The sequence below is a fragment of the Sinocyclocheilus rhinocerous genome, unplaced genomic scaffold (assembly GCF_001515625.1).
Source record: "Sinocyclocheilus rhinocerous isolate Xijiao unplaced genomic scaffold, SAMN03320098_v1.1 scaffold751, whole genome shotgun sequence".
Classification (NCBI taxonomy): Eukaryota; Metazoa; Chordata; class Actinopteri; order Cypriniformes; family Cyprinidae; genus Sinocyclocheilus; species Sinocyclocheilus rhinocerous.
In genome coordinates this window covers 896,069-910,193 of record NW_015657293.1, presented here as the reverse complement: position 1 = coordinate 910,193, position 14,125 = coordinate 896,069, and the positions used below count along the sequence as shown (strand labels likewise).

General features: G+C 36.5%; 1 protein-coding gene across 1 annotated transcript in view; it reads right to left on the bottom strand.

Moving 5' to 3' along the window:
* LOC107720876 (AP-3 complex subunit beta-1-like) overlaps positions 1-14,125 on the bottom strand; it is a 65,182-nt gene that overhangs the window by 8,209 nt on the left and 42,848 nt on the right. Inside the window, exons 21-24 of the mRNA XM_016528705.1 lie at positions 13,833-14,061; positions 10,706-10,790; positions 7,314-7,411; positions 3,223-3,361 (exon numbers count right to left, since the gene is read on the bottom strand). Coding sequence (XP_016384191.1) covers positions 3,223-3,361; positions 7,314-7,411; positions 10,706-10,790; positions 13,833-14,061 — 551 coding nt within the window. The remainder of the gene's footprint in view (positions 1-3,222; positions 3,362-7,313; positions 7,412-10,705; positions 10,791-13,832; positions 14,062-14,125) is intronic.

Genomic DNA, 14,125 nt, shown 5'->3' with positions numbered 1-14,125 from the left:
ACACACACACACACACACACAAAGCATCTTATATGTGGTATGTCCACTACTGTGACTATTTATGACTACTGTGGTTTGGCTTGCTAAAAAAACAATAGTGAGAATAGCTGTGATTCATTCGGTCTCTGTTTAGTAATGGAGAGGACAGAATGTTTTCCTTCTGTGATCTAGAGAAGGACAAGAACAGTCTCTGTTTTTCAAGCTCGTTTAGAAGCGGCTCCCCTGGATTTCTCGCATTCTCCTGCCGCGGCTGTAGACAGAAGCAGTGCTGCTCCCTGCTGCCAAACAGAAGAACTGCACCCCACAAACACCCACAATCCACTAAAGAACTGGGTCAATTAGCTCTACTGGACCAGCAGGTACCATTAAATACTGAAAGTGTGTGACTTTGTGCATAAATAGCTAATAATGGCTTGGAGAAGGCCTCTACAACAAAAGAATACTACTAAAAATGTGTCCAACTCGGAAATAGAAACTATATATTGAATCCGTTGGTGTCAGAGTTGCACATAAATGGGACAATGAAGGGAAATACAGCCCTAAAAAGAGATTTCTGAGTAAAAAGGACACCAGCTGGGACTGTGGGACATAGAGAATCTGTATTTCACAGTCTAACACTGAGAAGCCACTCAAATGAAATGTGTATCTAATTATATTGATTTGTTATTTCCTGTTCAAGACTACATGAGCCAGTTAACATCTAAACGGCCTTACAAAAAGATTTAAAACTGAATAAAAAGTTAAATTTGTTTATGAGTGTACAAGTGTCTCAGGGTTTGTAGAGGAAGGATAAAGGAGAGTTTTTTCGGGATGTCTGTTAAGAAACAGCCGTGTGATTGATGACATTCTCTCATTTGCCCGATTGCGTATTCTAAATGAAATATAGGCCTTTTCCACAGACCTGCGGGCATTGATTTCCACTCAGCCCGTGTGCTGTGTGTCCTTGTGAGGAAGATTTTAATGCTTCTCAAGGTGCTTTCATATTCGCTCATATTTTATAATTAAATTAGCCTGCATCAGACTGCGCCAAAGTCCAGACCAAACGTCACTGTGTTTGTGTGCATATATGAGACAGAGACAAATAAGTTTGTCTGTGTGTCGGCAGGAAGGCTGAGTGTGTGTGTGTTTGTGCACGTATGGAAGTTTTGGCTGCTACAGTCATTTACAAAGTCAGAAGATGTCCTATGGTAATTTCTCCGCAAAATATATCTTTATAAATGTTCGAAGGATTCATACAAGTACATGCATCCCAAATGCCTAATTATACCCTATAAAACATTGCAAATTGCATTTTAGGAATAAAAAAAACAAAATTTTTTACTTTACTTAGGAACAATTTGTCTTTTTGATGACATTCCAAAAAGTAGGTTTTGTTAGATTTAGGCACCTCATTTATATTATAAAAAATCTAATTATTATTATATTTTATATTATATTTTATTAAATAAAATATCAAATTATTGTTATATATAAATGCACAATTCGGCAGCTTCGTCAATAAATGCCTGGTTAAAAGCAGCAGTCCTTTTAAAGCAGCAATATTCCCATTCTCATAATCCTTACATCACTGTTTTTTTCGTTAGCACTATAATACTTTTGTGCAATAAAAAGGCAGATTAGTTGACTAGTTGTTCAGTCAACCCACCAACTAACACTAAACACACACACACACACACACAAAGCATCTTATATGTGGTATGTCCACTACTGTGACTATTTATGACTACTGTGGTTTGGCTTGCTAAAAAAACAATAGTGAGAATAGCTGTGATTCATTCGGTCTCTGTTTAGTAATGGAGAGGACAGAATGTTTTCCTTCTGTGATCTAGAGAAGGACAAGAACAGTCTCTGTTTTTCAAGCTCGTTTAGAAGCGGCTCCCCTGGATTTCTCGCATTCTCCTGCCGCGGCTGTAGACAGAAGCAGTGCTGCTCCCTGCTGCCAAACAGAAGAACTGCACCCCACAAACACCCACAATCCACTAAAGAACTGGGTCAATTAGCTCTACTGGACCAGCAGGTACCATTAAATACTGAAAGTGTGTGACTTTGTGCATAAATAGCTAATAATGGCTTGGAGAAGGCCTCTACAACAAAAGAATACTACTAAAAATGTGTCCAACTCGGAAATAGAAACTATATATTGAATCCGTTGGTGTCAGAGTTGCACATAAATGGGACAATGAAGGGAAATACAGCCCTAAAAAGAGATTTCTGAGTAAAAAGGACACCAGCTGGGACTGTGGGACATAGAGAATCTGTATTTCACAGTCTAACACTGAGAAGCCACTCAAATGAAATGTGTATCTAATTATATTGATTTGTTATTTCCTGTTCAAGACTACATGAGCCAGTTAACATCTAAACGGCCTTACAAAAAGATTTAAAACTGAATAAAAATTTAAATTTGTTTATGAGTGTACAAGTGTCTCAGGGTTTGTAGAGGAAGGATAAAGGAGAGTTTTTTCGGGATGTCTGTTAAGAAACAGCCGTGTGATTGATGACATGCTCTCATTTGCCCGATTGTGTATTCTAAATGAAATATAGGCCTTTTCCACAGACCTGCAGGCATTGATTTCCACTCAGCCTGTGTGCTGTGTGTCCTTGTGAGGAAGATTTTAATGCTTCTCAAGGTGCTTTCATATTCGCTCATATTTTATAATTAAATTAGCCTGCATCAGACTGCGCCAAAGTCCAGACCAAACGTCACTGTGTTTGTGTGCATATATGAGACAGAGACAAATAAGTTTGTCTGTGTGTCGGCAGGAAGGCTGAGTGTGTGTGTGTTTGTGCACGTATGGAAGTTTTGGCTGCTACAGTCATTTACAAAGTCAGAAGATGTCCTATGGTAATTTCTCCGCAAAATATATCTTTATAAATGTTCGAAGGATTCATACAAGTACATGCATCCCAAATGCCTAATTATACCCTATAAAACATTGCAAATTGCATTTTAGGAATAAAAAAAAAACAATTTACTTTACTTAGGAACAATTTGTCTTTTTGATGACATTCCAAAAAGTAGGTTTTGTTAGATTTAGGCACCTTCTAGGGACACTTTTTTTTTAGCAACACCGACCCCAAAATTTACTAGATAAGACATAAACAGACCAATTCAAGTTCCTAAAGAGGATAAAAACCTATTAAAAAAATTTAATAAAAAAATGTCAAATGAAAACTGAAAATGTCCAAATTATTTCTAAGAAACAGGACATTTTCTTTTACCTGTGTATGTTCTCCTGACTGGATGGAATCACACCTAGGTTGGCGACAGACACCACCTTTCTGTTTACTGATTGGCTGGAGACGTTCTCTGGCGTCATGGTAATTGTTGCCGATGACTCGTTCATGCCCACCAGTTTACCTGAGCACAGAAATAAACATTAGCTTTAGACTCTTAATAATCTAGCCTCTACAGAGGTATTCAAGAAACGGTTAAAAATCAGCAATTTGCACAATTTGTGTTTGTCTCTTATTATTATTTTATGTACATTTTTCGGGGAGCTCAAGTTGGATTCAAACTTAGAAGAGCCATTGGTAAGTTTTGAGCATATACAGTATCTGTTGTATATAGCAGCAGGTGCTTGTTTATGAATTTGAAAGACGAAAAATGTTCAAAAGTGTGGGGTCTGTAAGATTTTTGAATGTTTTCAAAAGTCTTATGCTCAGCAAAAACATTATATTACTTATAGTGCATATTATTTACAGTATTTACTCCAGTCACACGATTCTTCAGAAATCATTCTAATATGCCGATTTGCTGCTCTAGAAACATCTATCATCAATGTTTTAAAAAGCTGCTTAATATTTTTGTGAAAATGTTTTTTAAATTTCAGAATTATTTGATGAAAACAAAGTTCAAAAGAACAGCATTTGAAATATTTTGTAACATTATAAATGTCTTTAATGTCACTTTTGATCAATGTAATGCATCCTTATTGAATAAATGTATTAATTTCTACTTAGCCCCAAACTTTTGAATGACAATATATATATACGGACTGTCATGCTAAAAATAATGACAAAAAAGTTAATAAAACTACTTACTAAAAAAAAAAAAAAGAGCTATATTTAAGAAAAAAGATTTGAGAGGCACAAAGGAGGGAGATTTGCGACTTTAGTTTTGTGTAATCAATATACCAAAATTTCTATGTCTTCAGAAGATTTTTCAAAATATCTTATGTGCTCCACTGGGGGGGAAAAAATCCTTCAAGTTTAAAACAACATAAGGGTGAGTAAACAATGACTGAATGTTCATTTCTGAATGAACTATCCCTTTTAAAACCTTAAAACTTGAATCGATGTACTTTAACTAAAGGAAACACCAGAAACATCTGTTCTGCATAACGCTTAAAAATGAAAGTGTACTTATGATTCGTAGCAAGACAAACCTTGCATGTATACGTGTGCATTTTTTCATATTTAACATCTGACGAGCACAGAACGAAAGATACTGGGGGTCAAAACAATCTTGGCCTTCGGAAAGAGCATGTGTTATTTGTGAGCTGCGTTGGACCACTAGACTTGATTAAGACTAAAACGAGCGGAGAAACGCGGCGGCCGTGCAGGACATTAGCCGGAGACGGCGTGAATAAGCCTCGTCGAATGGTAACAAGCATATAAAAGCAGCACGCCGCTGCTCCTTAACAAGCTTCTTCAGGGAAACACGCGCAGACAATACAGCTTAATGCGTCCAAACTGGACTAAATGAAAATGTTGTGTTGCACTTAAAAAACACAGACGGACTGGGTGCTTTTCTTTCTGAAAGGCACAAACTGCGGCCCACTTCAGCTTGGCTTTCAAACGGTGCGAATGTGAGAGTGCACAGTGATATGTGCAAACACACACACACACTCTCTCGTTTAGGGGGCAAGGTTTTGAGAGTGCTCATTTAAAGTCTTAAATCTGTCCATTAGGCTCTATTGTAGAGAAAATGTGGAGTAAATGAATATAGCGCGGCTTATGCTAAAAGCCTTTGCCACAGCAACCAATTAAGAATAAATGATTGGCTATAAAAAGCGCCTTACTTCCTGTTCCTCGTCTGTAAATAGTGAGGCGGGAAGCACTCTCTTCGCTCATTAAAATGTGCGCGCACGCGTGTCGTCCTGAGTGAAGGTATAGGCGGCTCTCTAAAAAGACAAGGCAGGAATCCATTGAGCGTAAATGAAAAATCAAACCCACCGTTTCTTTCGAAGAGCGTCTGCTTCATTATGTCGGCCTAATGTTGGGCCGTAAAGCGGAGAAAGGTATTCGAACGGGCCAGGTATGTGTGTGTGTGTGTGTGTGTGTGTGTGTGCGCAGTCCCGAAAGGCATCCGAACAAGCCAGATGCACACTAAACCAAGTTTTTCTCTTCATGGCTTCCATTTATTTGGTTTTCCTGTGCTTGTGTTTGGTTTTATCAGCTGAAACGGTTTGTTGCGTAAAGGAAGTGGGAACAAATTCGATAAGGAGAAGTTTAAAGGTGAAGTGTGTATTTCTGCATCACTACCGTTACATGAAAATTGACTGTTTTCAAACAGGTTTCCATACACAGTCTGTCACTGGTCAGAAAAATTGATAGCCCTACCCCAAATTGATAAAACTGGTTAAGACATCGGCTGTATTCAAAATAAAAAACTTCCCTAATACACACACACACAAAAAAAAAAAGATTAAATGTATTAAAAATGTATTTAAAAATGTAAAAATTCTCACTCAAAAACGGCATACTCTAATAACATAACAGAAAAGCATGACTTTTTAATGTTTTTAAATATTAAAATATTCAAAATATGACTATTTTTAAATAGGTTTCCTGTACCCAGTCTGTCATTGGTCAGACAAACAGATAGTCCTGTCCTGATAGTCCACATGGGATTTCATTCAAACCACATGCATTCATACAAGTATTATTTTAGTATCACTGAGATAATATTATAGTTTTTATTAATATTTTGAACTACTTTTTATTTTATCATTATAGGATGGATGTGTACACACACTTCCAACACACATTTATGTTCAAACAATTTGTGAAGTGAATTTTGCATCCGATGACCTAGGGCTGTGCAAATAATTGAATGCGATTTTAATGCGTAGTTCACTGACAAGCTACGCAATATCGCGTTCAAAATCGCATGCGATTCATTGCCGATTATGAACGCGATTTTGCATAGCTTGTCAGTGATCTACGGCTCTGTGTAGTAAATGCCGCTCCATCTGAACGCACGTGCTTTTGAACTACTTTTTATTTTGGTATTTTCCATTTTCACTTTAATTTTAAAGTTTTAGTAATTTTGTTGTCATTTTTATATATTTTTTAAATTATATATTTTTTTATTAGGCTACATTTTATTCCAGTTTCATTTTTTTATTGCAGTTTATTTAGTTACAATTTATTTAGTTAATTTAGTACATTAAATTATTTCAACATTAATTTAATTTCTTGTAACAAAATTTTTTTTATGGTGTTAGTTTTAGTAAACTATAATAACCCTTATTCATACTACAGTATCTAGAACATACTTTAACAGCTGCTAAGTAATTACTTATTCAAGAGAAATATGGAGGAATTTGCAATTTCAGGTAGTTCACTGACAAGCTACGCAATATCGCGTTCAAAATCGCATGCGATTCATTGCCGATTATGAACGCGATTTTGCATAGCTTGTCAGTGATCTACGGCTCTGTGTAGTAAATGCCGCTCCATCTGAACGCACGTGCTGGAGATTTACTACTAATCACAGAACCGGCTTTACTAACGAGATGCGCATGAAAATCTCATTCGATTATTTGCACAGCCCTACGATGACCCCTTTAATGCATCGTGTTTCCTTCTGGAGCATCAGTGAATGTTTGAACCTTTTTGAATCCTTTTTTGAACCTGAAGAATCTGCAGGACCTGGAGGATTTTTCTGAAGAATAGTGCTCAGTTTACCTGTCCAGAGCAAACAAGGGACTCATGAACAACCATCACAAAACAAAAAAACAGTAGTGGATCATCCAGGTAATCACCCACAGTATTAAGGGGTTCCCAAACTTTCGCATGCCACTGTATCTAGATTTTGAGTTTTTTTTTTTTTACTTTGTGCATTCAACATTTTTGATTCAGTTTAGAGGGAAAATTACTATTTCAGAGCATAGGCTTAAAATGGCTTTCATATAAAATCACCCAATCCTGTGTACAATGTCCTTGAGGTTTTTGAGAGTGGTGTGTACTGTAGATGTTTCTGAAGATGAGACAGTGCTGTATTTTTGAAGATGCTTAAGTGTTATTTCTTGGTGTTTACAGAATCAGTATTGTGTTGCGTAAGTGCTAAGAGGTGTTTGTATTACCCTGCTCTTTGGTGAAGTCTGCTTCAGTCATCGTGATGGGCAGCAGCAGCTCTCCTACCGCAGGCTGGATGGACACGCTGAATTCATCTTCTTTAGTACTGAAAGAAAAGAGAACAGCACCATAAGGTCACCACACACCTGTCCATCTTTTTCTGTGTTTCCCTTCTAAATATTCACTAATCGTCAAAGTTTGTGCGCTTAGTAAGAGAGTTTAGGGGAAAAAATTAATACTTTTATTAAGCAAGGATGCATTAAATTGATCAAAAGTGACCGAAAACACTTCAACATTGTTGAAGTAAATTTCATTTCGTTTTGAACTTTCTTTTATCAAAGAATCCTTAAAGGCACAATATGTCAGATTTTTTTTTTAAAATATCCAAAAACCACTAGAACAGTGTTATATATTTTGCTGACTTGTGTATTTACATTATCCCAAATGTTTCGAAGAATGTTTAAATCCAGAGAAATAAGCAATTTTAACTAGTGACATGGACCGTGTCTATAGTGTCATTGTGTCGCCTGCCAATTAAGGCTGAACGATTGAAGCGGTCGACTGTGGCATAATAAAAGCTCCGCTGCTTTCGAGCCGTGTGTCACGCTCGTTCAGTGGCCTCGTTTCGCTTCGACGGCTTTCAGCCTCACCCTGCTTCATTCTACTACGTTAATAAATCATTAGCTCATCCATGAACATGATTTCTGCCCGAGTCCCGTCGGATTGCATTGGCTGTGGGGATGAAGACGACAACTCCCATGATTCCACACTCAGTCACGGCGTCATCAAACTACACCTTCGTTTCTTTGTTTATTTTGAATACGCGCCCTCTAGCGGTGAAAATTACATATTGTGCCTTTAATTACTATGTTTTCTCACAAAAATATGAAGCAGCACAACCATTTTCAACACTGACAATAATAAAAAATGTTTCTCGAGTGGCAAATCAGCATATTAGAATGATTTCTGAAGGATCATGTGACACTGAAGACTAGAGTAATGATGCTGAAAATTCAGCTTTGTATAACAAAAATAAAATACATTTTAAAATTAAAATAGAAAACATTTATTTTAAACTGCAATAATATCTCACAATTTGTAATCAAATATAATTTTTAATCAAATAAATGCAGCCTTGGCAAACGTAAGAGACTTCTAAACACATTTAAAAATCTAACACCAAATTTTTGAACAGCAGTACATATATGGTATTTAATACAATATAAAGTATTATAGTATATAAAATTGTATCTTATGGACGTTTTATGTCTACTTAAAGGGGTCATATGATGCGATTTCAAGTTTTCCTTTCTCTTTGGAGTGTTACAAGCTGATTGTGCATAGATAAGATCCCTGAAGTTGCAAAGACTAAATCTCAAAACAAGGAGGGGGCTTTGTAGAAAACGAAGCGTTTGAGAGAGGCGGGGCATAGAGGACCTACAATAATGTACAGTATTTGAAAAAGAATGTGTTTTTTGAACATTAAAGCATGTCAACATATTCTGTTACACCAAATACACCAAATAATGATCTTTAAAAAAGCATCATATGACCCCTTTAAGGAATGCCTTCTTCAGCTCAGAGCTGATATATTTTTACATTTCTGAGTGAGAAAAAAGACCAGGAATATGTACAAAGAAATTAAATAGGATCAATTATGATGTCACGTGAACTAACAAATTGATGTGATAAAGCCGTAAAACATTCCAGGGAAGTTGTAACAGTGTTTCACAGTTTTTAAACAAGTAAAAATATTTTACATCCACGAGAGAGACTGCAACACAATCTATTTTGTTTTCGGACCATCCTCTCATCCCAAAAGAGTAAAAGAATAAAGTTATTGATTGTCAGGTTTGCCAATTTACTTTGTAAGTAGACAATTAGCTGAGAAACAGAACTGTTATTACCATCCCACTGGATCAATCATCACTGATCCACACACAAAAGACAGAAAAAAAGAAAGAAAGAAAGAAAACAGGAGAGAGAAGGATGAAAGTAATTTCTATTTTCATATTCATATTAATTAGCATCATCACTGTTTGTGGCCTGCCATAGGAAAGACGACTGTCAGGTACTCCGATAAAGACTGAAATCTGACATTAAAGGGGTCATATGATGCGATTTCAAGTTTTCCTTTCTCTTTGAAGTGTTACAAGCTGATTGTGCATAGATAAGATCCCTGAAGTTGCAAAGACTAAAGTCTCAAAACCAAAGAGATATTCTTTATCAAATTTAAGACTCTGCCACGCCCCCCTAAAACGGCTCGTTCTAACACGCCCCACATATCTACCTCACTATGTGGAAATATTAGCATAATGATGCCGAAATGTGCACGCAAAGAAAGAAGGCGCGGTTTCAGTAACCGCAGTTAGTGTTGAAAATGTAGTGAAGTAAAGAGTAAAAGTTGCTAATATCTTTGATACTCAGTACAACTACAAAGTATCAAAAAATATACTCAAGTACAGTAACTAATTACATTTACTCCAATACTTTACACCTCTGCGGCAGGCTGAGAAATAGGAAGCCAATAAGGAGTGAGTCCAGGAGCGGGAGAACAGGGGCACCACGGAGATCAGGTAATGAGGGGAAACAAGCTTGAAAAAGATTCAGAGACCAAATAAGCGGGCTAGGGATCAACGTGCAAAGTAAATCCAGGTATTACTTTCTAATACGGCATAATCTCTTGACGTAGCTGCGATGGAGAGGGGCCGAATCCCTCCTTAAACCGACTCCATGAGCTCGGCTTTGGTCCAGGGCCACAGACACGTGTGCAGGCCTGACCTGCGCCCACTCGTCTCCATGTCATTGAACTCACATTGGCTCCATTAGCACACATAATCTACCGGTCGCCTGCTCACTCCCTCTCTTCAGCTCGGCTGTTTATGGTGATGTTATTCACGCCTGGCTATTTCACTGTATCGATCACAAAAGCCTCCAGCGTAATCGAAAAAAGAAAAAACAATTACAAGCTTTGTGGAGAAGTGTAATCACTCTAAATTAGATTATTAAAAAAATGTAATGCATATTATTACCATTCACATGATTCGGTAATAATTTATTTTTTAAAAACGTATTGAAAGGGGGAACAATTAATTTAGTCTTATTTCGCCCTGTGTAAGGATAATGAACAATAGTAATTTAATCTGTATAATGACATGCTAGCGCCATCATAACGTGCACACATTGTGAGTGTGTATTAATGTTTTTGCTGAACATAGTTTTTTGAGGAAAGCAAACACCATCGTGCCTCGTTCTCAGATGTGTCAAAGTTACCTGATCTAAGGGTTTTATTGCTACTGAAGCATAATGACTCGAGGTAGGGATGGAAATTGCTAGGGATTTAAAGATTCTGGCTCCTCTTAACAATGTTTGCTGTATATGATATGTAGTGAACTGTTACCACAGCTGGAAGTTTGCAGCTTGCGTGGAGTCATTGAAGTCAACGCCCATGGACACCGTTACTGACGCCTGCGGCTCCAAACGCTCTGAAGACAGAGAGAAAGATCTGTCAGCACGCTGTCTGAACAATCAAAACCATAAGATCAATCTAATTCTACAGAGAAAAAAAAATAAAAAATCAAAGCAAGGAAGGAAAGAAAGAAGAATGGACAGGAAGCATGAAGGATACACTAAAGGAAGTCAAGGAGGATGGATGGATGGATGGATGGAAGGAAGGAATGAAAAAAAAAAGGAAAGAAGGGCAAAAAAAACTAAGGAAGAAAGGAATGAAGGAAGGAAGATGGAAAAAAGGGAGGAAGGATAAATGGAAGGAAGGAAGAAATGACAGAAGGAAGGAATAGAAGAAAAAACTTAAGGAAGAAGGAAGTAAGAATGGAAAGAAGTAAATGAGGGGGAAAGCAAGGTTGGAAGGATGGAAGTAAGAAAACAGAAGGAATGAAGAAAAGAAAAAGCAAGAATGGATAGAAAGAATGAAGGATGAACTAAAGGAGGGGAAAAAAAGAAGCAAGGATGGATAGAAAGAATAAAGGATGCGCAAAGGGAAGTAAAGATGGAAGGATGGAATGAAGAAAAAACAAAAGAAAGGAAGGGCAAAAAAACAAACAAAGAAAGAAGGGAGGAAATATGAAAAGGTGAAGAAGAATGAGCAGAAGGAAGGAAGAAAAGACAGAAGGAAGGAATTGAGGGAAAAAAACGTAAGGAAGAAGGAAGGAAGAATGGAAGGAAGTGAATACGGGGAAGCAAGGTCAGAAGGATGGAAGTAAGAAAAGAAGGAATGAAGGAAAGAAAAAAGCAAGGATGATAGGAAGAATGAAGGATGAACTAAAGGAAGCAAAGAAGGAAGGAAGGATAGATGGAGGAAAGAAAAAACAAAGGAAGAAAAGAAGGGGGAAGATGGAAAAAAGGAGGAAGGACGAATGGAAGAAAGAAGAAAGAGAAGGATGAAATGGAGGAAAAAACATAATGAAGAAGGAAGGAAGGAAAGAAGGGAAAGGAAAATAAGAAGGACGGGAGTAAGATAAAACAGAAAGGAGGAAGGAAAGATAGAAAAAGGAAGACAGTATGGAAGGCTGGAAGAAAAAGAAAAAAAAAAACAGAAAGAAAGAAGGAAAGGCAAACTGAAGGACGTAAAGATGGAAAGAAGCAAGAAAGGATGGAAGGCCAGAAGAAAGAAATTAAAGAAGGAAGTCAGTAAAGAAAGCCAGGAGAATGGAAGGGAGAAATAATGAAATGAAGGAGGGAAGGAAGAAAAGAATAAAGGAAAAGAAAGAAAGGCCAAAAGGAAGAATGTAAAGGTCAGAAGAAAGTAAGGAAAACCAGAAGGATGGAAGGAAGAAATAACAGAATGAAGGAAGTAACTATAAGCAAGAAAAAACAGAAGGAAGGAAGGAAAAAAGGGAGAAAGGAAGAATGAAAGGAAGCAAGGACAGAAGGAAGGATGGAAGGAAAAAGACAGGAGTGAAATAGTTGGTGTAGAGCTGAACTGTGAAAGTGCAGCACAGTATAAAGAAGCTTGATCTGTTCTTGATCCCTCCCAGCCATGAAATTCATCTTTGTGATGCTTTAACAACACGAGCATGGTTCAATTTAATGTGATAAAACCCAAACCTGTCCTGTGAATGACTAAAACTGCTTTGTGACAGAGAACGATAGAAACAGACTGAGAGAAAACATAGGGAATTGAGAGTGTGTGTTTGTGTTGTGCACCACTGTGAGCCGTGTGTCTGATGAGAGGACCTCTGCTAATCGATATCATATCAGCTGCATTAATACAGGCTGAAGGAGGGAGAATGTGAATGTGTGTGTGCTGGAGAAGTCTCAGCTGGACAGTCTGATTAATAAATAATATTTCTCAATGTCTAATTTGACTGTTAATAGTTAATAAACACGTTAAAAATAAATGGGTTGCCTTCTTGAATTCTACACAATTTAGAAGGTCCGTGATTAAGATGAACTGATTAAAATGTACATGACAATCAGAGAAAGAAAGATTCAACTAAATGTTGAAAATAGGACCACAAAATCCCTGACTGGAAGAGAGAGAGAAAAAGTAAAGACAAAATATGAAACAATGTAAAAATAAATAAATAAATAAAAATACCTAAAGCAAACATTATTAAATAAATAAATAGCACAAAATAATAATAATAATAATAAATGCCTGTAAAACAGAAGTAATTAAAATAAATACAAAAATAAAAATAAAAACTCAACATAAAAAACAACAATAAATAAAGTAAAAAACAAAAAAAATTATTAAAATAAACACTAATTGTAAAAAACTACTGTACAAAGTATAATGTAAAAAACACCTATAATTGAAAAAAACAACAACAAATAAATAATGTTAAAAAAACTACTTTTTAAAAAATAAATAAACTAGGAATAAATAAATAAACAATTATTAAAATAAATAAACTAATAAAAAATACTTTTTTTTAAATACTTAAATACTTACTGTAAAGAAGAAGAAGAAGAAGAAGAAGAAGAAGAAGAATAATAAGAAACGGAGCAATTCCAATAGGGTCCTCACACCATCGGTGCTCGGGCCCTAATAATAAACACTATAATTAAAATAAATAAATACTCAATGTAAAAAACTACTATAATTAGAAAAAATGAATGAATTATTGAATGAACAAATAAATACATAAATAAATACCCTATGTAAGTAAAATAATGTAAATAAACAAACACCTAATGTAAAACAAAAAAAAACTATAATTAAAATAAAAATAAAAATAAATAATAATATGAATGCCCAATGCACAAAACAATAAGAATACCCAACATAAAAAAGAGCAACTATGATTAAAAGAAATGAAAAATAAATAAATATGAAAGTAAATACGCAGCAGTTGCCGAATAGGTGTTGATATTGATAAACGTGACTGTTCATGTTGTACTGTGCTCATGTTTGTGCCAATTTCAGAATGATTTGTACTTCAAACTCTTCATTCAAAATCAAGCAAGAGCACGGCAATCCGGTTCTCCATGTTATGACCCCTGTGCATCACACATTCACAGCTAGTCCTGTTAAACTCCATTAATTCACGTGTGAAGCTCACCGATAGCATTAAAGCGGTGGATGTTTTGTCCAGTGGAACTCTTCTCAGAGATGTGGATGTTCTCCAGGGCTTGGTCACTACTGTTGCTTAGCGTCAGCTGCAGGGATACCATGCTGTTGCCATAGATACAGGGCTGCCGGGTGAAGCGGTACTGGGCGGACAAACCTTTACCCGTCATCCTGTGGAGCAGCTCATGGGAGGTTTCCGGCACAAACACGGGAAAACTCGCCTGCAGGGAGACACGTACATGCCAAGAAACGGCGTCAAACTGACAAGCAAGAAATACACAAAGA